We start from the raw sequence: 24,909 nt of genomic DNA, 5'->3' as shown, positions 1-24,909 counted from the left end.
TATTCAACAAATTATTGTTGCTGATATTGCTTCTGTTATTGTGACAGTATTGTATGTATTTTACAGGTTAAAGCAAGTCAGTAATTAAAGCTAATGTTGTTCTGAAGTAAGATTTTCAGTGGTTAGAGAAAAGAGGTTCACACATAACATAAAGAAGCTTAAGTAAAACCTTGTTATCTTAAAACTTCTGTTGAAAGCATAAGTTTGTACCAACCAATCACATTCCTTTTTATTTATTTAAAGAAAATCTGGCTCTCACCACTGAAAAGCCTAGAAGCAATGACAACTTGATAACTGTAGCTATCCTGAGGTCTAACTTGTAAATTCTAAATGTATTTTGCACCAGAGTATCCATGGATTCTTAAAGGGATGACTGATTTCAGACTTGGGTATAGAAATGCACCAAATAATCTTGGGAATCTGGAAGGACCAGAAAGTTGAGGGACCTCAAAGACCAGAGGGGACTGGACAGAAAGTTTAGAAATTCATATTAAGAAGCCAAAAGTGAGAAAAATTTGCCATAATATCCAATATTTTGGAACAAATTAAATGGATTAAAAAGTTAGATATTTTAAAAGCTAAGAGACAACATCTAATCTGTTACCGTGACAGATTGCTAGGGCATCAACTCACCATTCTGAGCGCTGAGAAAGGAAAATAATCATCAATATTTATGCTGCTTTTGTTTCTATGAAGCATATTTCATGTAACTGCAATGAAAGGAATCTTTTTTTTTAAAAATTAATTTATTTTTTATTGAAGGATAATTGCTTTACAAAATTTTGCTGTTTTCTGTCAAACCTCAACATGAATCAGCCATAGGTATATATATATCCCCTCCCTTTTGAAGCTCCCTCCCATGTCCCTCTCCATCCCACTCCTCTAGGTTAATACAGAGCCCCTTTTTGAGTTTCTTGAGTCATACATCAAATTCCCATTGGCTATCTATTTTACATATGATAATGTAAGTTCCCATGTTACTCTTTCCATACATCTTACCCTCTCCTCCCCTCTCCCCATGTCCAGGCAAGAATACTGGAGTGTATTGGCCAATATCTCCAAGGAATATTCTTTTTAATTGAAGAATTTCAGTAATTAAATTCAGAAAGAGTGGTAGAAATAGGAAACCACTGTTTTGCAACATCTTCATGAAAAAATTGGTCTAGGCAAGGGGTATCAATGGATGCTAAAACAATGAATGAAAGGTAGAGAGGGACTACATAATGCATGCATGAGGTTGGCAACATCAGGACCCACTGCATATGAGCATCTATCAGAGTGAAGAAACTAGAAATTATGAGCCTCTTGAAGTGGTGCCATTAGAAATACATATCTGCATATGAAATTTTCCAATAAAAAATTTTGAACTCAAGTGTGGATCTAACTACCAGTTTTCAGGGAAATAACACATAGAAAGGAACAGAGAAGCAATCCTCTAAAAAAACTGGAAATAGAACTGCCATATGACCCAGCAACACCACTTCTAGGCATATACACCAAGGAAACCAGATCTGAAAGAGACACGTGCACCCCAATGTTCATCGCAGCACTATTTATAATTGCCAGGACATGGAAGCAACCTAGATGCCCATCAGCAGATAAATGGATGAGGAAGCTGTGGTACATATACACCATGGAATATTACTCAGCCGTTAAAAAGAATTCATTTGAATCAGTTCTAATGAGATGGGTGAAACTGGAGCCCATTATACAGAGCGAAGTAAGCCAGAAAGATAAAGACCTTTACAGTATACTAACACATATATATGGAATTTAGAAAGATGGTAACGATAACCCTATATGCAAAAAAAGAAAAAGAGACTCAGATGTATAGAACAGACTTGTGGACTCTATGGGAGAACCCGGGGGTGGGATGTTTCAAGAGAACAGCATCGAAACATGTATATCTAGGGTGAAACAGATCACCAGCCCAGGTTGGATGCATGAGACAAGTGCTCAGGCCTGGTGCACTGGGAGGACCCAGAGGGATGGGGTGGAGAGGGAAGTGGGAGGGGGGACCGGGATGGGGAATACATGTAAATCCATGGCTAATTCAATGTATGACAAAAACCACTGCAATGCTGTAAAGTAATTAGCCTCCAACTAATAAAAATAAATGGAAAAAAAAAAAAAACAAAAAACCAGCGGTCTCTAGCCTTTTTAGCACCAGGGGCTGCTTTCCTTGAAGACAATTTTCCATAGACCAGGGTCAGGGGATGGTTTTGGGATGATTCAAGGGCATTACATTTATTGTGCACTTTATTTCTATTATTATTACATTGTGATATACAATGAAATAATTATACAACTGTCCATAATGCAGAATCGGTGGAAGCCCTGAGCTTGTTTTCCTGGAACTAGACTGTTCCATCTAGGGGTGATGACAGGGCAGTAGGGAGCAGCTGTAAATACAGATGAAGCCTCTCTCACTGGCCTGCTGCTCATCTCCTGCTGTGCGGCCTGGTTCCTGATAGACCAAGGACTGTACTGGTCCTGATACCAGTGTTGTGGACCGCTGCTCTAAATCCAATACTTTGGATATTCTATAAGACAAACCAGCCCACCTCTTCCCACTTTTTGAGCAAATAAATGGCATAAAAATTGGGAGAGAGACAGTTCAGTTTTTTTTTTTTTAATTTTTAATTTTTTAATTTTTTTCATTTATTTTTATTAGTTGGAGGCTAATTACTTTACAATATTGTAGTGGCTTTTGTCATACATTGACATGAATTAACTGTGGATTTACATGTATTCCCCATCTCTATCCCCCCTCCCACCTCCCTCTCGACCCGATCCCTTTGGCTCTTCCCAGTGCACCTGGGATAGTTAATTTAATTTTAAAAGAGAACAACCAAGTGCAACATATGAACACATTCTCTAAACAAATTGAAAAGACATCTGTTTTTTGAGAATCAGGGAAATTTGAATGTGGACTGGATACTAGATGTTAATATTTTGGAAACAAAATACATTGTGGTTATGTATATTTTGTGAAATGGTAATCTCTTTGTTAAAAATATTTCAGGAAAGATTAATAAATAGTAAAAAACAAAAAAGAAATAAATGAGGTTGTCTTAATTTGGAAACAGGTCTGCATGGCCACTATGGATTGAATTGTGTCCATCCCCCAATTTAGATGTTGAATCCTTAAATTCTGATGTGATGGTTAGGGGGTAGGGCAATTGGGAGGTAATTAAGTTGATATCGGTCTTGATGGTGGTCCCTCATGATGGGATTAGCCTCTCCCTCTTCCTATCTCTTATTCTCCCTCTTCCTCCCTCCCCCTCTGTATGACATGTGAGAACATAGCAAGAAGAGAATTGATGCAAGTCAAGAAGGGTCCTCACCAGGAACCCAGTTGTCCACCACATTGATCTTGCACTTCTAGTTTCTGGTCTATGACAACTTGTGGGACTAAGAGAGTAGTGTTGTACTTACTGATGAGAGGGAATTTCAGAAAAACATCCACTTGCTTTCTTTATGATCTACTGGATGTTAGCAGCACTTTAACAGCATCATCTTCTAGGATTTTTAATAACTCACTTCCACCAGCTTTGTTCCTAGTAATGCTTCCTAAGGGCCATTTGACTTTATACTCCAGGATGTCTGCCTCTATGTGAGTGTCCCCAGTATCAAGCTTATCCAGGTCATTAAGACCTTTTTTGTCTAGTTCTATGTATTCTTGCCATCTCCTCTTAATCTCTTCTGCTTCTGTTAGGTCCTTGACTTTTCTGTCCTTTATTGTGCCCAACTTTGAATGAAATATTACTTTGGTACCTTCAGTTTTCTTGAAGATATCTCTAGTCTTTCTCATGCTATTTTCCCCTCTATTTCTTGCATTGTTCACTTAAGGAGGCTTTCTTATTTCTCCTTGCTATTCTCTGGAACTCTGCATTCAGTTGAGTATATCTTGCTCTTTCTCATTTGCCTTTCACTTCTCTTTTTTTTCCAGCTATTGGTAAACCTCCTCAGACAACCACTTTGCCTTCTTGCATTTTTTTCCCTCTGGGATGGTTTTGGTCACTGTCCCTGTACAATGTTACCAACCTCCATCCACAGTTTTTCAGGCACTCTGTATTGGATCTTCAGCTTCAGCATCAAATGAATATTGTTCTACTACTTCCCAAAACAAAACACATGCTTTAAATCACATGACAAATAGTCAGCTTCGGGAAATATTAATACCACTGGGATCCTGTCCTCAATACTGTCCTCACTCCAGGTGGAGAGAACTTATATCCAACCCCCCCAACAGCAAAGTAGCATGCCAGTCTGAGAGTAGAGTCAAAATTCTGAATTTTAAAGCCACTTAAGTAATGTTTTGTTATGTGTAGAACCCCTGGAGGAGGAAGTGGCATCCAACTCCAATATTCTTGCCTGGGAAATTCCATGAACAGAGGAGCCTGGAGGGCTATAGTCCATGGGGGTCACAAAAGATTCAGACATGACTGAGAGACTAAAGAACAACAACAACATATGGCAGGCAACAGTTTTCATTCACACCAGTCAGTCCATAAATTAGCATAAGCTCTTCCCCTGCCATGGCATTTGGTGACACTGCAGATGGTGAAGCATTCGTCAGTTTGCATTCCAGGAAGACAATGTCCCAGGTCAGAGCCCCAGACAACAGTGAGATCCTTTCTCAGTGTCTCCCTCCATGCCCCACCCCCTTGTCTTCTCTGCATTACTTCCAGGTCTCCCCTGCCCAGGATTAAGGAGCAGCTGGATTAACCATCAGACAGATCTGAATTCAAATCTTGGCTCTACGACTTGGCTCTATATCCTCCAGGAAGATGCTTAGTGCCTCTCAACCTCAGTTTCCTCATCTGTAAATTAATGACAATTTCAAGCTTTCAAGGTGCCCATGAAAAGCACACAGGTAAATGCAGTCAGTGTCTATGGGCTTTTCAAAAGGTTCAGGCTCTGTGCTTGTGAGACTGGAGTGTGCAGAGAAGGCCTGCCTGAGGAAGACACATTTGAGATGATGCTGAATGTGGAGAAGGAACCAGCCATGCAAAAACCTGGGAGAAGAACATTCTACATGTGGGAAATAGCCATTGCAAAGGCCCAAGGTAACCAAGCTTAATAAATCTCTACTTTTCTACCTCCAATCTTCCTTCCATTCTTGGAACTTGGCTACAGGTCACCCACCAAGACTTCCTCAAATACTTCACTTGTGAGATACCAGCAGGGGCCCATCTCAACCTTCCAGGAGGGAAACCCTGGGGCTGTCACAGGGCTGAGTCAGCTCTGAGCCTGGGGTCCAGTACACAAGGTGGTTATCACCAGGGGCACCACAAGTGACACTTAGCTTCTCCATGTGCTTGTCTTTTCCCCTAAATCCCCAGGGGATTGACTGAGCTAAGAGATAAGTAATAGCTCTTGACTCATCTTCGTCTGTGTGATCCCATGGCCCTCTGATCATACTGTTCTCTGGACAAAATCTGTTTCCTCCATTCCTTCTCCAAAGGTGGCTTGTGAACAACATCAGCACCTTCAGGAAGACTGGTGTCTGGAACTTAACTCACAGTCAGCTGGGACTCAGGGATGCCTAGCCTTGTCTTGTGCATCTGTCCCTTTTCTCCAACCAGATGCATAAACCAAATCCTCAAAGAACATGACTGGTTCACCCCCTCTCAAGGCCTTCACAGTTCCAAGGTCTATTTTTAGCATCAAAAAGGGAACATATCCCTTGAATTTAGGTTAGTCTCAGCCTCCAATCTTACTCATCCAGGGGTTCCCTGAGGAAACAGTAAGATACTGCATTGAATTTGCCAGAGGGTTGAGCAGAAAATGTTCCTCGCTGTGAACATAGGTCCATGTGACCCAGTCTTCCAAGGGTCTGTGTTGTGTGAATGAGGAGTAGGAGCTCTGGGCCTGCTGAGCTGGGAGTGAGTCAGGCACCACCTGCATGACTGCTTCCTGGGGCCACTCCAGCTGGGGCTGCCCCCACTGTGTCTGGAACCCAGCAGAATCAGCTCCCAGTATTACCTTTCTGCCGCTACTGGAAGACAAGTCAGCTGATAGAGTTGCAGCCAGACTTGAGGGACAAGGGGAAAGGACTTTCACCCTGGTGCTTGCGGACCTCTGAGAGCTGTCCAGCAGTGGATGCAGTTGAGTTTCCTCAGATCTTTCCTTTACCAGAGGTTTCCCAGCCCAAGAACCAGAGGTCCTGGGTCCCAAGTCTTCACTAACTTACCTGCAGCATTAGAGTGAGTCATACACCCCAAGGTTCAGTTTCCCATCTCTTGAATGAGAGAGACTGGACTTCCTCCAGAACACTTGTTTCAGACTGAAGCTCAGTGCCAATCAGTGGACAAATGGCTCAGAGGTGCATGTTTCCAAGGATGCTAAGGCTGCATTCTGGTTGGCAGGGGGCCGTGACTGCCTGGTGATGTCCATGGATCCTGGGCTCAGGACTGGGAGTGGCAGACCACTTGGCACACAGCTGTGTGAGGCCTTGTCCACTGACACTTTCCACCACTTGGGTTCTGTGGAATGAGGTTCTGTTCAATGAAATCAGGTAGTTATAAATCAGAAGTTACCAATGGGAAGGCTGTAGATTCCTCTACAGAAACCTGAGTTGGGCTGATGAATTAGCTCTCCTAAAGGAACTCTGGGAACAGGACATGCCAGGACTCTTAGATAAATTAGGAAATGTTTTAAATGCTTTAGATGACGTGCCATTTTGCTGTCCAGCTTGGGATGATGCACACAGTTAGAGTGGAATCACAGGGTCCCTGGGGGAGGCTGTCCCTCTCCCCATGGGTCATTAGCAGTGAGTACGGTTCTATCCCTTCATGTCCAGAGCAGGAATTTTGGCAGTAAAGAAGTGACCTCTAGTAAGGTTAACCAGAAGACAGTAGGCCTGGTCCTCTGGTAGGAATCATTCTTTTCCCAGTGCTTCTTCCTTCCTGGATCCTGAGCAATCTGCCCACCTCTTGGTAACTGGGTTATGAACTCCTCCTCCCTTTCCTTCCAAATGTCCCCACAGCTCCACTAGTGGTTCCCTCCCAACCCAGGCCCTCTCCCTCACTTGCAGATGACACTAAAGAAGAAAAAATCAAGAAGGGGGCTGCCCAGTTCATTCTTTAAAAAAATGCCCCCAATCCTTCCACCTCAAGGCCCTGACCTGGCTCATTAGAGTCTCCAGCTGGATGAAGAAGCAGGTTAGCAGGGGGGTGCAGATGGGGGTGAAGGTGGGGTTGTCGGGTGTGGGGAATGGGGATCAGATGATCGAAGAGTTGGATAAAGAGCAGGTGGGTCTCCAACCACTCATTCATTGGGGAGGCCTGCCTGAATCTGCTTTTCTTGGGCCTTTCAGGCTATAATTAAGACAGACACTTCAAAATGGACATTTTGTAAACTTCTTACTACAAAATGATTTCAAACATAACAAAAGTAGTAAAAAATAGAGTCATGAACCCTGTATTTTGTCATTCAGATCAATAACTGCAAAACCACTCTCTTAGTCCCACAGGTTATTGTAGCCTGGAGACTAGAAGTGCAAGATCAAGGCAGTGGACAATTGGGTTCCTGGTAAAGACACTCTTCTTGACTTGCATCATTTCTCTTCTGGCTGTGTTCTCATATGTGGTAGGAGAGGGGACAGAGGAAGAGGGAGAATAAGAGAGAAAAAGAGGGAGAGGCTAATGCCATCATGAAGACCCTACCATCAAAACCCCATGTCAACTTAATTACCTCCCAAAGCCCTACCCCCTAATACCATCACATCAGGATTTAAGGGTTCAACATCAGAATTGGGGGATGGACACAATTCAATCCATAGCAGCTATGCAGATCTGTTTTTAAATCAAGACAGATCCTCACTTAGTTATGTTTTTACTATTTATTAAATTTCCTGAAATATATTAAGGAAGAGATTACCATTTCACAAAATGTACATAACCACAATGTATTTTGTTTCAAAACAATTAACATCTAATATCCAGTCCATATTCAAATTTCCCTGATTCTCAAAAAACAGATGTCTTTTCACAGTTTGTTTAGAGAATGTGTTCATATGTTGCACTTGATCATTCTCTTTTAAGACTAAATAACTGTCTCTCCTCCAATTTTTATGCCATTTATTTGTTCAAAAAGTGAGAGGAAGTAGAGTGGTTTGTCTTATGGAATGTCCCAAATACTGGGGCTAGAGCAGGAGTCCACAGCACTGGTACCAGGACCAGTACCAGTTCTTGGTCTATTAGGAACCAGGCCGCACAGCAGGAGGTGAGCAGCCGGCCAGTGAGTGAGGCTTCATCTGTATTTACAGTTGCCAACCTCATGCAGCCATTTTATACTCACCTTCTACCTTTCACTTATGGTTTCAGCATCCATTGATGACCTTTGCCTAGATCCATAGTTTCAAAAAATATTGTAAAACAGTGATTTCCTGTTTCCACCACTCTTTCTGGATTTAAATCCTGAAAATCTTCAATTAAAAAGAAAATTCCTTTAACTGTTTGTAATTACATGAAATATGCCTCATAGAAAGAAAAAACATATATAGATGATATTTTCCTTTCTCAGGGCTCAGAATGGTGAGTTGGTGCCCTAGCAATTGTCACACTGACAAATTAGATGTTGTCTATTAGCATTTAGAATATCTGATTTCTATGCTTTAAATTTGTTCCAACTGAATGAATGTTAAAATAACCCCTCTTTTGGCCTCTTTATGTGGACTTCTAAACCCAGTCCCCTCTGGTCTTTTACGTCCCTCAACTTTCTGGTTCTTCAAGATTCCCAAGATTATTTTGTGCATTTCTTTACCCAGTTCTGAAATCAGTCATCTCTTTAAGAATCCATGGATCTTCTGGTGGAAAATGCATTTAGAAATCACAAATTAGACCTCAGGATAGCTACTGTTATCAAGTTATCTTTGCTTCTAGGCTTTTCGGTGGTCAGAGCCAGGAATTCAGATACTCTTTAAAAAATAAAAAAATGAAAAATTTGATTGGTACAAACTTACTCTTTCAATAGAAGTTTTAAGACAACAGGGTTTTACTTAAGCTCCTCTATGTTATGTGTGAACCTCTTTTCTCTAACCACTGTAAGCGTTACTTTAGAACAATGTTAGCATTTATTACTGACTTGCTTTAACCTGTAACATACATATGATACTGTCACAATAACAGAAGTTGTATCAGCAACAATAAGCTGTTGAATATAGTTTCATATTTTTTGCTTTTTTTTTTGAATGAGGTGGGTATATTTGTTTGTCTTTGTCTTTAGAATACACCCTAGTGGAGTCATAAAGCTGAAATTTAAAAACACTTAAGTAATGCTTTGTTATGTGCAGCTAGTCATCAACTTGATACAAATAGACATATTACTCTTCTCAATTTGACAGATGTGATTATCTATTTTTTGATTCTGTAACACATTTTCATTGCATGAGTGAAGTCACTCAGTCGTGTCCGACTCTTTGTGACCCCATGGACAGTAGCCTACCAGGCTCTTCAGTCCATGGAATTTTCCAGGCAAGAGTACTGGAGTGGGTTGCCATTTCCTATATCAAAGTATAAAACAAGAAAAATCTCACTTTTCTGTCCCTCACCCATACATTATAGTTTAGCTGTTTTTGGCTAATTCTACTGTTTCTAAATGAAAATAGACATATATGTGTATATAGAAGCGACAAACTATAAGAACTTTTTTGGACCTTCTTTTAAAAAATAAATACACATTACACCCTGAACATCTCACCCACTCCACTCCTTACTCCATCCACATTTTATCCAGTTGTTGGGATGCTCTGTGCCTTATTCCACACATCCCTGTGGATGGTTACTTCTGGTATCTTGCTGATATTTTGCTTTGGGCCTGGTGCAAGTCCCAGAGGGATCGGGTGGAGAGGGAGGTGGGAGGGGGGACTGGGATGGGGAATACATGTAAATCCATGGCTAATTCATTTCAATGTATGACAAAAACTACTGTAATGATGTAAAGTAATTAGCCTCCAACTAATAAAAATAAATGGAAAAAAATATATAAATAAAAAAATAAAAATAAAAACAATGTGCAGTAGACAGCTTGTGCAGATGGTTTTTTATATTCTCGGCAGTGTGTATAGTTGGGATTGATCCCTAGAAGTAGAATTGCTGAGTTAAATGGTGTATGTATGTGTCATTTGTTAGATATTCCCTCTGTTGGTATTAAACCACCTAAATTGAATTTAAACAATGTGTAAAAATGAGGGTTAAGACACAACATCCCATCTAGCCACACCTGGTGAGCACGCCAGGCTCCCATTGTTGTATCCAAGGGACAGACCTGGATAGATCTCATGTGGAAATAGGCCCTAGGAGTCCTGCTGCTGCTGCTGCTAAGTCGCTTCAGTCGTGTCCGACTCTGTGTGACCCCATAGACGGCAGCCCACCAGGCTCCCCTGTCCCTGGGATTCTCCAGGCAAGAACACTGGAGTGGGTTGCCATTTCCTTCTCTAATGCATGAAAGTGGAAAGTGAAAGTGAAGTCGCTCAGTCATGTCTGACTCTTCTCGACCCCATGGACTGCAACCTACCAGGCTCCTCTGTCCATGGGATTTTCCAGGCAAGAGTACTGGAGTGGGTTGCCCTTGCCTTCTCCATAGGAGGCCTGCAAGCAACCATAAAACACTATTGACTTTACTTTGGCTGAAGTAAGAATTTAACAGTTAACCCTGTTCATCTCAGGCTTCCCTGATAGTTCAGTTGGTAAAGAATCTGCCTGCAACGCAGGAGACCCCTGTTCAATTCCTGGGTTGGGAAGATTCTCTGGAGAAGGGGAAGGCTACCACTCCAGTATTCTGGCCTGAAGAATTACATGGACTGTATGGTCCATGGGGTCGCAAAGAATCGGACACAACTGAACAACTTTCACTGTTCATCTCAGGCTGGGCAGGAGCTCTGAGTGGTTTTTTTTTTTGTCTTCTTTGACTGATAAGACATTCCAAAATTATTACTTTATATATTTGGTTTGGCAGACAAAACTTTTCATAGCATGGACCCTACTGGGAAATTATATCAGAGATATATCCATTTATCTTCAGCAAATGGATAGTAGTAACTTCATTGATTTATATGTCCCTGGTGACTTTCTTTATAAATAGAAAGAAAACTAATATGTTTAATATGTATTCAGTCACTTTACATCAACCAACTTGAATTAAATCCCTCTCTGCCCTCACTGCACTCTCACCTCTAGGCCAGAAATAAAAACCTATATAGACTGAAGTCTGAATCCAGCACACCATCGTGGAGATTTTGCTCTCACTATATATTTTTTTTTTTCTGAAAAAAGAAAAAAAGTTCTAACATTAAAATCAGGAGATTGTACACAAGTATCCAGACTTCCGACTTCTCTTGAAAACTTGGCCTGCTGGCCTGCTTTCCAGCATGGTTGGAGAGGAGGAGAGGCTGCCCCCAGTGGTAAGGCTTGTGCTGCCCAGTGTTTAGCATAGCCACCTAGTCCTTGTATTCATTTTTCTTGCCTCCTGGGTCATGAATTTGTGAGAACTGCCCTAGACTGCTAGCTTGCTGTAGATAAGGACAACTTGTGTCTTCATCCTCTTTGATTCTTTCCAGCATCTAACCCAGACACCAGCACACAGGGTTTTCTGTATAAACTTGTTCGATTATATAAAGTATCTTGTGGATGCATGACGTTTATTCCAAAATTGAAAGCACGCAATTGAAATACTGCTCTAGTCTAACTCTTTGATGCAGACTGGCATCACAGGTGTCCCTGGTCTGTGCCATCTCTCCCACTACCTAAAGTGACTTGTATGCCCCTGGGCTGCCCCTAAAGTCTTTTTGACAGCATTTCCTTCTTGCAATCTCCTCTCCAACTGAGGACATCAGTGCACATCTCGTGAAGTGGCTAGGAAGACCACATGAGATCCCAAACGTCTAGCATGGCCCCTAGTGTTCACTTTTATCACGTTAATAGCAGTGTTTTGTCTCTGGGTTGGCAAATTTCTCCACACTCTCAGATAATCCATGCAGTTCAGTTTGGTTTTCTAGCCAAGCCTCAAGAAAGAGATTATAGTAGACTCTTTGTAATCTGAGAATTTTCAAAGTCCACTCCCCAAGGACACTGATTGAGGTAAAGATTTTATCGAGAGGTTTCTATTTTTATCCAAATCTATTAATGGCCTAAAGGCAACAATTAAGGTAGTTCAGAACATATATAACTAGAAGGGCCTGCTTACGACTGCAGACTAGAACCTGATCTTCTGCAAGCACTTGGGGCCAGGAAAGAAGCATGAAGTGGCTTGTGCTCCTCGGGCTGATGGCCCTCTCAGAGTGCATAGTCATGTAAGTACAGTGACTTAAGCAGCATCAACTTCCTTTCTGGTTTTTTTCTTATCTTCCTCATATTTTTCCACCTGTCAGGGTTAGAAGGGATTATAATCATTCCATTATGGTCTTAAAGTTCAACTCTCACTTATTGGCAAGTACTTTGCCTTGGGAAATGTGAGTTCCAAGGGTCTTGAAACAGACCCTTGCAGGTCTGCAGGGTTGCACAACTCTGGGGGTGCGGTGATGACCTATGTGAAAATGGAACACCTTGCAATTGTTCAGTGCACATCCTATGCAAACAGCCCATGTGGTGCTGTTGAGTAGCATTTTCTACATTTTATTCTAGGTGTCCTCGCTGTTCTCTCTCTACTTCTGTGTGTATGTGTCTACACCTGCATCTCTATACCTCTCTCATTTAACTCTTCATCTATTTATTTCTCCATCTCTTTGATGTCTCTGTTCATGTAGCTCTCTCTGTGTTTTTTTTCCTTTTCTTTTCTCTTTTCAATTTTGACTCTTTCTTGTTTCTCTAGCCTCTTAATTTCTTTAATTTGTTCCCCTTCTCCTGGATTCTTCTCTCACCCCTCTCTTTTGCTTCAACTCTGGATAACGATTAGGAGGGCTACATCTAGACTGTCTTTACCTTGAACAAGCGGTGTGATCACAGTCATGTCACAAACTCCCTGCATTTCAAATTTCTCCCCTGTAAAGAGAGGGTGAGAATTCCCCTTCTTCCTCCTCCACCCCAAGCTTCTATGAGAAAAATACAGTGGGGTGGCAACAGCAACGGTAATGGCTGTCTTTGTTGAGACTCCCTATATTCATATGGATATGGATATGTTATCATATGGATAACATATATCCATAATACAGCCAAAGCATTCTATATGGGCGATGGGTGGGGTTTATCCCTTCCACCATTTTACCGATAGGGAAACTGAGACTCCAAATGTTCATATGGCTGACCCAAGATAATACAACAGAATCTGTATTCAAATCTATGTCTTTGCCCTGTGTTTGCACAGCATTCTGATAATAGATGGCACTAAAAAAAAAAAATGCTTGGAAAATACACAGTGCTATTACAATGCCAGGTATGACTGTTATACTATAACAGACAGTTGACTGCTCCTCCTTCCTTCTTTCCATTTCCTCATGCTTGGTGAAAGAATGCCTCTAACTAAAACAAAGACCATGCGAGAAGTCCTGAGGGAAAGAAACTTGCTGAACAATTTCCTGGAGGAACAAGCCAATAGACTGTCCGATGATTCTGCTAGTGACCCCAAATTATCTACTCGCCCACTGAGGAACGCCCTGGATGTGAGTGTGTTGGGAGGCTGGTGCTCCACAGCGCCCCCTGGTGCTCTGGCCTAGCACTGGGGTTCATCTAGAGGTGCCAGGTAGGATATTGGAGCTGGGGCTTCTGCAGGAGGCAGAAACAGTGGGGAACAGGGGCCCCATTCCCAGAGGAGAAGACATTCTCATCCTAAACTCTTGGTCTGTGGTGACTGGGCCCAGCAATGACCAGGTGGCAGGTAAACATCTATTTCTGTGCCAAAGATTTGGCATTAGTTCGAGGGAGATTGTTATTTCTGAAGTAAGCGAGTCACTCAGTTACAGGTGAAGTGGTAAGCCATCTCTAATCAAGAATAAAGCCAACTGGAAATCAAGTGTGAATTGCCAGGTAGAGGAATTCAGCCTCCAGGGATCCAAGAATCACAACAGCAAAAATTTACTGAAACCCTATGGCACTTGATGCCATAAGAATCTAACACTATAGTTTTTATTATTTATTTGAAAAAGTTCTCATCTCTTATTCAAGAATGGCCAAGCTAGCCTGAGAGATATGCAAAGAGTAAATACATGTTTAGTGAAAGGCCCATTTGTGTGGTGTTGATCAAACATGGTCTGAGTTTAGAGGGAGTGGCTGGGGTTGATTAAGGAGGACTTCCTGGAAAAGGAGGTGCTCAGGCCGAGTTTGAAGAGGAGACTAGAGAGCTTCTCAGGTGAGGTCACCGGACTTCCCTGGGGGTTCAGTGATTATGACTCTGGGCTTCGAATATAGGAGGTACTGCTTCAATGCTGGTCATAGAGTTAAAATCCTGCATACCACATAGCACAGGAAAAAATATCAAATGCAGGCACTCTGTGAGCAACGATTGTGAGCTGAATGGTGGTTGGAAAGTGATTTCAAGAGACATGTGACACCCAGAGAGAGGCAGCAGTCTGGGAATTGAGGGGAGCCAGATCTGCACTTATCCACTTCTTCCTGGTCCCTCTAGATGGCCTACGTGGGTAACATCACCATTGGAACACCCCCTAAGGAGTTCCGGGTAGTCTTTGACACAGGCTCATCTGATTTATGGGTGCCCTCCATCAAGTGCATCAGTCCTTCCTGTCGTGAGTACCACCTCCCCCATCTTGATCCATCCCCTCCACCCTATGACCTGACTGACACTCATCTCTTGTGTCTGCAGATACACATATTACCTTCGACCATAATAAATCTTCCACCTTCCGGCTTACGCGCAGGCCCTTCCGCATCCTCTATGGATCTGGGTTGATGAACGGAGTTCTTGCCTATGATACTGTTCGGGTAACATGGAAACAGAAGCTGAATCAGATCTGCACTAACCAACCCCCTCTTGGTCCCCATAGATGGCCTACGTTGGGTCAGGACTGGCTATGGGGTGACCACTGCTTACACAACAGATGCAGGACCAGCTGGCAGGGCCCGGTCTTCTCTAACTCCCCTTGTGACTAGTTGCCTTACCTGCAGAATCCTGTCCCTGGGGAGATAAGGACCCTGCTGGTGCACAAACTCCCAGAGTGGCTACCCCAGAGAGCGGCTTGGGGTGTGGACCTGCAGCTCCTCTGCCCATGAGCAGCTCAAGGTTCATTTTGCTGGGAGCAGGGACAGGGGGCAAAGCACCCACTTTTATATTCTAAGACTGTGCTGGGTACTTTCATGGTAATAACTTGTTTAATCCTGCAACAACCCCACACAGAAGTTACTATAATTAGTTGCATGAGACACATGAGGGAACTAAGGTATAGAGAGCAAGGGCCGTGCCAAAGTCACACATCTGGGAAGTGGTAGCTGGGCTGGCTTGTCAGAACTCAAGCTGATGTGGGGTTATTTGAGAGAGAATAAAACTGATTGGGGGACCCTGGGGGCAGCCCAGGGCTTCAGATATCCAGGCAGTGAAAGCAGGGACCCACAAATATGGGAGGGACTTGATAAATGTGTTCTCACTCTAGGGGGCCACTGAAAGTCTAATAAAATCTATGGCCTCCCTCCCCAAAGTGCCTGAGGATTTCCTCTCTCTCTCTCTCTCTCACACACACACACCCTTAAATGTGTGTTTCCCAGGTAGCATATTCATAAGAACCCTGCCAGTGACATTGTAAAATGGGCTCCTGCCTTCCTTGGCAGGTGCAGGATCCATAATACACTGCAATAAATTCAGTCCATTTCTGTCATCAGATCACAGTGATGATGCAGAGAGGACTACCCTGCTCTCTACCCATTTTGTCCTCACGGGGGCACCATTGGGTCCAGTCCTGACTCTTGGTTTCCCCACCTGTACAGAAGGCATGAGGCCAATTTGACTCAGATGGTGTTTGCAGAAATAGCTGGTGTTGGTTAAAATTCACGTCCCCACACCAATGGAACCAGAATTCCAGTCCCAGCTTGTTTTAACCATCTGAAGTCCACCTAGGGCACAGCCAGGACTCAGTTCTTCTCTGAGGTTTTAATGACATCTGCGCCCCCGTAGCCCAGTCCCACTTCCAATCCTTTACGTGGTAACTCTTCTCTCCCACAGATTGGGAACCTTGTTAGCACTGACCAGCCGTTTGGCCTAAGCCTGCAGCAATTCGGGTTTGATAATGTACCCTTTGATGGCATCCTGGGTTTGTCTTACCCCAGCCTCGCCATCCCAGGAACCATCCCCATCTTTGACAAGCTGAAGCAACAAGGTTCCATTTCTGAGCCTGTCTTTGCCTTCTACTTGAGCACGTAAGTCTGAGCTGGACAAACCCTCTCTCCAAATTAGCTGTGAGATGCTTTCAGTTGGATGAATATTATAGAACACTTGTTACAGAAGCATCCTGAAAGACTGTGTAGCCCAGGATAACTATGGCCCCAGGGCTTCACCTGGCTTCACCACTGGTTTTTGTAAATGAAGTTTTATTGGGACACAATCTAGCTTGTGGGCTCAAGAGCAGTGGCTTGGTCTCAGGGTTGAGGGGAGTGGGAGAGCAATGGAAGGTGTCAGGATAAAGGTTGGAGGAAAAAGTAACACAGTTTGCTGACAAATTTGAAATGGAAGGAAAGAGAGGGATGGTGGAAATTTTTCCTTCCTCACTAACATTTCGCTGGGGCCAACTACACAATTTGCAGGAGACAGTGCAAAATGGAAGTGTGGAACACCTTATCCAACAAGTCTTAGGAATTTCCAGACAGAGATAACAGAGGTGGGGGGCCCTGATGAATGTGGGGCCCCATGGATAGCACAGGTTACAGGCAGGTGAAACCAACCCTGGGTGACCTGAAGCCATACCCCCAGCACTCTCAGGCCCTGATTTTTCTGAAAAAATTACAGGCTGGACAAGGGGGAAGCCCAAACCCTTCAGCACACTGTCCTCTGAGGGTATCTCTGAGCACTCAGGTTGCAGGAGGTCCAGGGCCTCTTCATAAGCCTGGGTGGGTAGAGCCTGGCCAAATGACTCAGCTTCTAACCTCCTCTGTGCCACTCTAGCCAGTGACCAATTTTGGTCAGGTTCTCAATCCCTCAATTTCTGCATCTGTAAAGTGGGGACCCTATTAGGGCCTTGTTGGGTGGACAAGCACAACCCTCAGACTGCCCAGCATAAGAGTGCTCCAAAGAGTCCGCCTCTTTTATTCTCTCGACAGCCACAAGGAGAATGGCAGTGTGTTGATGTTTGGTGGGGTGGACCACTCCTACTACAAGGGAAAGCTCAACTGGATACCAGTGTCCCGAACCCTAAGCTGGCTAATAACTGTGGACCGGTAAGCCTCTTCCTCTGAATGTTACCCCAAGTGATGCCCCCACATCTACACATAGACACATGCAGGCATGCAAACTCATGCACAGACACATGGTCAGACACAGAGATCTGCTCCACCCACAAAGCCACACATATAAACACACACAGACACATATAAACACACATGTAGGCACACATATAAACATACTTAGGCAGACAGATACACACAAGCACACAGACAGACACACACACAGAGCCACATACAAACACACACAAACACATAGATACACAAACCACCAATGGGTTCCTAATCACCCCCAGGCTTTCTAACCAGGGCTCTGACAAGGGTCCTTCACAGGGTCCAGAGAGGTCTGTGCAGCTGGGGGAGGGCTGCACCCACTGCCCTGTGAGGCGGGGAGCACGGTCAGAGGACTCTGCAGTGTGGTGAACAGAGGATCAGGGAGAATTTCCTCAGCCTGAACAGAGTTGTGATAAGATGACCAATTGTCCAGGTTAAGGAGAGTTATGACTAATCTAGACAGCATATTAAAAAGCAAAGACATTACTTTGCCAACAAAGGTCCCTCTAGTCAAGGTTATGGTTTTTCCAGTAGTCATGTATGGATGTGAGAATTGGACTATAAAGAAAGCTGAAGGCCAAAGAATTGATGCTTTTGCACTGTGGTGTTGGAGAAGACTCTTTAGAGTCCCTTGGACTGCAAGGAGATCCAACCAGTCCATCCTGAAGGAGATCAGCCCTGGGTGTTCATTGGCAGGACTGATGTTGAAGCTGAAACTCCAATGCTTTGGCCACCTGATGCAAAGAGCTGACTCATTTGCAAAGACCCTGATGCTGGGAAAGATTGAGGGCAGGAGGAGAGGGGGACAATAGAGGATGAGATGGTTGGATGGCATCACTGACTCAATGGACATGAGTTTGGGTAGGCTCCAGGAGTTGGTGATGGACAGGGAGGCCTGGCGTGCTGTAGTTCATGGGGTTGCAAAGAGTCAGACACAACTGAGCAACTGAACTGAACTGAACCCAGGACTGAGGAAGTTCTCAGTACATATAAATGTCAGTTTAAAAACAGAGAAAGTCCTGAACAAATGGGAAAATCTGGTCTCCTTAGGGAGAAGTTACCCAGTTATGTAAAGAGGTTGGCTGCGGTCTTGAGACATGAAAGCAACTCATAAAAAGAGACACTCCACGTAACCAATAGCTACACCCCCCACCCCCATCCTGAGCACACAGTGGAGTAGGCACTGTGATTGACAGAATCGGGAAGGTGGGATCCAGGAGTGGCCTGATAACTAGCATGGTAATTGATGGGAATCTCTGTGATACCTTCAGACAAAATTTCCCTGTCCTTTGGAGATTCCGTGGGCTATCAGGTATCATCTGGCCAGGGCCTCAGTGACTGAGCTGGGTGAATGAGCAGTGATGGGAAACACCCTCTCCCAGGGCAGCTTGTCTCCACCTATGAGAATCTGCTGCCCCAGTGAACCTCCATCTTCATTGTGTGTTTGATCCGTTGACACTGGATATAGCTCTCTGGATGTTCCTTGTTTATTATTTTCACATTCACTCATTCACTCATTGTGCATCCACTGTGTGCCAGGCACTTTAGTGAGGCAATGACAATAAAACTTGCCCTCACATCTAAGAAGGCAGATGCACATGAAATGACTCACACACATAGTGTATTGTCACTTTGGTACATGCTAGACATGAGGAAGGGTCTACAGAGAGTGACCAAGACAGGAGTTTGATATACACTGGGGGAAAGACTTCACTGAAACCATGACAGTTAAGCTGGAATTTGAAAGATGAGGAGAAATTAGCTAGTCAAAAGGGAGTGGGGTCTTCTAGGAAGGAAGACCAACTTGTGTCATGGTCCTGAGGCAGGAAAGAGCCTATTCAAGTACTGCATTTAAGGATGTCAAAGAAGTAGACATGATGAGAGCAAAGAAAAACAGGGTCAGGGCAAGAGTTGAAGGACTGTTTGGGAGTCAGTTGGGGAAGGGGCAGCTGTGAGGGAGACTTCTTAGTAATCTCGATGCCCACTTTGTCCCACTGTTTCTCAGCATCTCCATGAATGGGAGAGTGATTGGTTGTGAACACGGCTGCGAGGCTCTTGTGGACACTGGGACGTCACTGATCTATGGCCCAGCAAAACTGGTCACCAACATCCAGAGGCTCATCCACGCCATGCCCCATGGTTCCGAGGTGAAGGGTCATGACACAGGTCTCTTCCAGTCTCCCCACACAACAAGGGTCTCCTGGGCCAACCTCTCTCCCTTTTTCCCCAACAGTACATGGTTTCATGTCCTGTCATCAGTACCCTGCCTCCTGTCATCTTCACCATCAACGGCATCGATTACTCAGTGCCTGCTGAAGCTTACATCCATAAGGTGAGGGGACAATCCTGAGAGCTGCTTCTCAATTCTGGGACTCCCAGATAGCACTAGTGGTAAAGAACCTGCCTACCAATGCAGGAGATGTAAGAGACACAGGTTTGATCCCTGGATCAGGAGATCCCCTGGAGAAGGCATGGCAATCGACTCCAGTAGTCATGCCTGGAGAATCCCATGGACAGAGGAGCCTGGCAGGCTGCAGTCTACACGGCTGCACAGAGTCAGACATGACTGAAGCTACTTAGCATGCACACAGGCAAGAACCCTTTGGTTGCTGCTGGGAGGAGGGGGTCCTTCTTCAGGCCAGGTCATCTCATGGCAGATGATGCTGAGCCCCTGTGGCTGGGCCACTGCCTCCCACAAAGCCAACCACTTGAGAGTAAAGGGCAGTCTGGGACTTCCATCATCCAGAAATAAACGTGGGGATACCACCCCGTGCTGGCATGGTGGGAGTCACAAGGAGAGGGGAACATTGAGGGCCTCAGTCCTCAGAGAGCTTCAGTTCAATCAGAGCCCTCAGGTGCATGAACATGGAAAGTCAGCTCTAGCAATCCCTGAAATAGACCATGTGACAAGTGGGTTTGGCAGTGTGCTCTCCCACCGTAGTGATTAGCAGTCTCCCATCCCATCTCAGAAATGTCCAGATTGGGATGATAAATTACATGATTACCTTAATACTTGGCTGCAACTTCCGCTTGCTAAGCTAAGCCTCAGTGCTCTCTCTGTGAGTTGGAGTACCAGTCCCCTCTGTGGGGAGGTTGGATGCTAAGGTGAATAAAGGAGCACAGTGACTGCACAGCTCTGGTATAGGGTGGAGGCTTCCTATCAGCTCCCTGTGGGAGTTCAGAGCAGGCTAATGAGCTCAAAGAAGGCTTTGAAGAAGAGAGGGAATTTCAGTAATTCTAACCCCACAGCCTCATAGAGGAATGAGGAGACCTGCTCAGTATAGACAAATCTATACTGGATTCCATGCAAATGGTACCCCGAGAGCTGTGCAAAGGGGTGCTGGGAACAGATTAGGAGTGATGAGGGTCACAGACTATGGCAGAACCAGGGTAACTCATTCATCCAGTCTGAAGTCTTCAGGGATGGTGACTGTGGGTCCAGGAAGGCTGCCTAGAGGGCCTGAGAGCAGCCTTAAAGAATGCATTGTGGGCATTGCTATTGATCTATTTAAAATGGATAACTAACAAGGACCTACTGTATAGCACAGGGAACTCTGCTCAATGCTATGTGGCAGTCTGGATGGGAAGAGAGTTTCAGGGAGAATGGATATGTGCATATGTATGACTGAGTCCCTTAACTGTCCACCTAAAACTCACAATATTGTTAATCAGCTATATTCCGATGCAAAATTAACAGTTTTTTTTTTTTAAACAAAAAAACAGGTCATGGAAAAGTAGGAGAAAGAAAAGGCATTCTCTGCAGAGAAAGCAATGAACAGTGGACTGAAAGAAACAGACTGAGGGGAACTGTGACCACTCTTGTTCATTCTTTTAAACATTTGTTTTAGTGTAGCTGATCTTCAGTGTTGCATTAAGTTCTCCTGTGCAGCACAGTGACTCAGTTACACAAAAACAAGTATATATATTCTTTTTCTTACTCTTTTCCCTTACAGTATATTGCTGGATATTGAATATAGTTCCCTGTAATATATAGTAGGACTATGCTATTTATTCATCCTGTACATATTAGTTTCACTTGATAATCCCAAATTCCCAATCCTTGCCTCCCCCACACCCTTCCTCATGGCAACCACATGTTTTGGCACTTTAACTTTTTGCATGAACTCTCACATCCGCAGCTGCTGAGGAAACCACTTAATACTTATCAAAAGAAGGAAATAAAACCAAGAAGTATGCCAGGTCTGGGTATTGAGGAGGGTTGCAGGCAAGGGTTTAGGCTAACTGGTGTGTATTTCTGTCTCCCCCAGGTTTCCAATATCTTATGCCTTAGCAGCTTTCAAGGGGCTGACATATCCAAATGGATCCTGGGCGACGTCTTCCTGAGGCTGTATTTCTCAGTTTATGACCGAGGAAATAACAGGATTGGCCTGGCTCCTGCTGTGTAAATGCTTGGACTTGTTCAGGAATCAGTCAGGCCACTCCTAACACACACTTGCTCACACTTAGGGCACTCCTGCCCAGGATGCTGGTAAACTGTGTTTGGTGCTCTGCAAGTCATATTCTCACTAAAGAATAAAAGGTTTCACTCTTAATGGTTCTAAAGCAAATGGATGCCTCTGTTTGTGTCTGGAAGTTGCATAATGATTGGGGAGAATCTAAGACCAAGTCTGAATCACAAGTGAGAGAAGCCCAACTCCAAATGGCTTCCAGGAAAGTGGGGACTTATTGGAAGAATACTGGGGATCCAGGACACAGGAACCAGAGCAGATTCAAAGATCTCAGTGACTGGACCCAAGAAATCAGAAGTCATCAGTTCTCTCTTTCTCATCCCCACTCTTTCCCCTCTCTCTTTGTCTTAGCCTGACAGCTTTCCTCCTTAAGGCTTCTATACCTAGTGAGGGACTCCAAAGCTACCCACCCTAGGGTTTTAATATCCTGAAGGCATCTAACCAGGAAGGAAGAAGCTTAGAGATATCAAGGTTCAAGGGAGTGCTCTGAATGGCCCATCTCAGATCACAAGTCCAGTCCTGGACCAACTACCCTGGCAGACCCATGGAGTCTTATGACTGGCTTTACAAGGTCACATGGACCTCCCTGTCCCTGTAGCAAACATGATTGTCAGTTTCTTCAAAAAACCACATGACTGGAGCTGGAGAGAAGGAGCCCCAAAGATAGTGCCTGGTGGATGGTTTAGTCCATGAAAGAGTTTATGATGCCACCACCAACTCCACCACCTCCTCATTCAGAGGGATTATAAGGGGATATGAAAATAGACTCTATTTGTCCCATCTCAGATGAACTTTGTCAGTGGATTTCTGCTCCAGGGGATTCTGGGTGAGGTCCTTTATACTGGGCTGGTTCCCTTATGTCCACCCCCCACCCCTATCCAGTCATCAGCTCTCTGCCACACATGCCTGGTGGGTCCTTTCCAGTCCCACTCAGCAAGTGACCGCCCCTGCGGATGCCTGACACATCCCTGTCCTCCAGGGCCCAGCACACCCCTTTATAAGGCCTCCAGTGCTGCTGGGGAGGTTGATATTCATACAATGGGGGACCCAGGATACATAGAGCCTTCAGCTTTTCTGAGCTTCCTCCAGGGGAAGAACTGCAAAACATTTGGTTGGAGCTGCTATGGTTAGGCACTTTTGGATTGGAAGCATCAGTTCTTTCCACCTGGATACCCTTGGTTAGAGACCAAAGCTGGGACAGCAGGGGTCAGAGGTTGATTTCCTTTCAGATTGACTGGTTTGATCTCTTTGCTGTATAAGGGACTCTCAAGAATCTTCTCAAGCACTGCAATTCGAAAGCATCAATTCTTTGGCACTCACCCTTCTTTATGGTCCAAATCTCATGTCTGCACATGACTACTTGAAAAACCATAGTTTTGATACTACAGACCTCTGTCAGCAGAGTGATTCTCTGCTTTTTCATACACTGTCCAGGTATGTCATAGCTTTTCTTCTATCCAGGGAGCAAGTGTCTTTTAATTTCGTGGCTTTAGTCAAGGCCCATATTGACTTTGGAGCCCAAAAAATAAAATCTGCCTCTGTTTCCACTTGCCCCCCATCTATTTGCCATGAAGTGATGGGACAGGATGTCATGATCTTTGTTTCTTAAATGTTGAGTTTTAAGCCAACTTTTTCACTCTCCTCTTTCACCCTCATCAAGAGGCTCTTTAGTTCCCTTTCCTTTTCTGTCATAAGGGTAGTATCACCTTCATATCTGTGGTTGTTGATATTTCTCCCAGCAGTCTTGATTCCAGCTTGAGATTTATCCAACCCAACATTTAGAATGATGTATCCAACACATAAGTTAAATAATCAGAGTGCTTGTCATGCTCCTTTCTCAATTTGAATCATTCAGTTGTCCCATTTCTGGTTCTAACCATTACTTTTTGGCCTGCATACATATTTTTCAGGAGACAGGTACAGTGATCTGGTACTCACATTTATTTAAGAATATTCCATAGTTTGTTGTGGTCCACACAGTGAAAGGCTTTAGCATAGTCAGTGAAGCAGATGTAGATGTTTTTCTGGAAATCCCTTGCTCTCTGTATGATCCAATGAATTTTGGCAATTTGATCTCTGGTTCCTCTGCCGTTTCTAAATCCAACTTGTACATCTGGAATTTCTCAGTTCATGTACTGTTGAAGCTTAGCTTGAAGGATTTTGAACATTACCTTGCTAGCATGGGAGATAAGCACAATTGTATGGTAGTTTGAACATTCTTTGGAATTACCTTTCTTTTGGATTGGAATGAAAACTGACCTTTTCCAGTCCTGTGACCACTGCTGAGTTTTCCAAATTTGCTGACATATCAAAAGCAGCACTTTCACAGCATCATCTCTTAGGATTTTTAGCAGCTCAGTTGGAATTCTGTAACCTCCACTAGCTTTGTTTGGAGTGCTACTTCCTAAGGCCCACTTGACTTCATATTCCACAATCTGGCTTTACATGAGCGACCCCACCATCATGCCTATCTATCTGGGTCGTTCAGACTTTTTGTATAGTTCTGTGTATTCTTATCACCTCCTCTTAATCTCTTCTACTTCTGTTAGGCCTGGCCTTTTCTGTCCTTTATTGTGCCTATCTTTGTATGAAAAGTTCCTATTGTATCTCCAATTTTCTTGAAGAGATATCCAGTCTTTGCAGTCCTATTGTTTTCCTCTATTTCTTGCACTGTTCGCTTAAGAAGACTTTCTAATCTCTCCTTGCTATTCTCTGGAAGTCTGCTTTCCATTGGGTATATCTTTCCCTTTCTCATTTGCCTTTGGCTTCTCTTCTTTTCTCAGCTCTTTGTAAGGCCTCCTCACACAACCACTTTGTGTTTTCACATTTCTGTTTCTTAGGGATGTTTTAAGTGTCTCTTCCCATACAATGTTACAAATGAGCCATCTCATCCCCCTCAGAAGGGAGACTGGGGCTGTCACAGGGCTGAGTCAGCTCTGGGCTCAGGCTTGTGTACACAAACAGTTATCACCAAGGGCATCAGGTGCCAGGGGCATCACCAGTGACTCTGACAATCTCTGTGTGCCTGTCCTCAGGGGTGGAACTTCCAGGGAACTGGTAGGGCA

General features: G+C 44.1%; 1 protein-coding gene across 1 annotated transcript; it reads left to right on the top strand.

Moving 5' to 3' along the window:
* The first annotated feature begins 12,230 nt into the window (after nt 1-12,230).
* Nucleotides 12,231-21,781, top strand: LOC110148774 (pregnancy-associated glycoprotein 2-like). Its single transcript, XM_020910936.2, has 9 exons — nt 12,231-12,298; nt 13,453-13,603; nt 14,566-14,683; nt 14,761-14,879; nt 16,111-16,304; nt 17,202-17,318; nt 19,381-19,522; nt 19,609-19,707; nt 21,644-21,781. Exons 1-9 carry the CDS (start codon nt 12,246-12,248, stop codon nt 21,779-21,781), a joined length of 1,131 nt encoding a protein of 376 aa, XP_020766595.1. The 5' UTR covers nt 12,231-12,245.
* Nucleotides 21,782-24,909: the final 3,128 nt, after the last annotated feature.

The sequence above is a fragment of the Odocoileus virginianus genome, chromosome 28 (genome assembly GCF_023699985.2).
Source record: "Odocoileus virginianus isolate 20LAN1187 ecotype Illinois chromosome 28, Ovbor_1.2, whole genome shotgun sequence".
NCBI lineage: Eukaryota > Metazoa > Chordata > Mammalia > Artiodactyla > Cervidae > Odocoileus > Odocoileus virginianus.
Note: the sequence above shows the minus strand (reverse complement) of the source record. Positions and strands in the feature narration are given on the sequence as shown.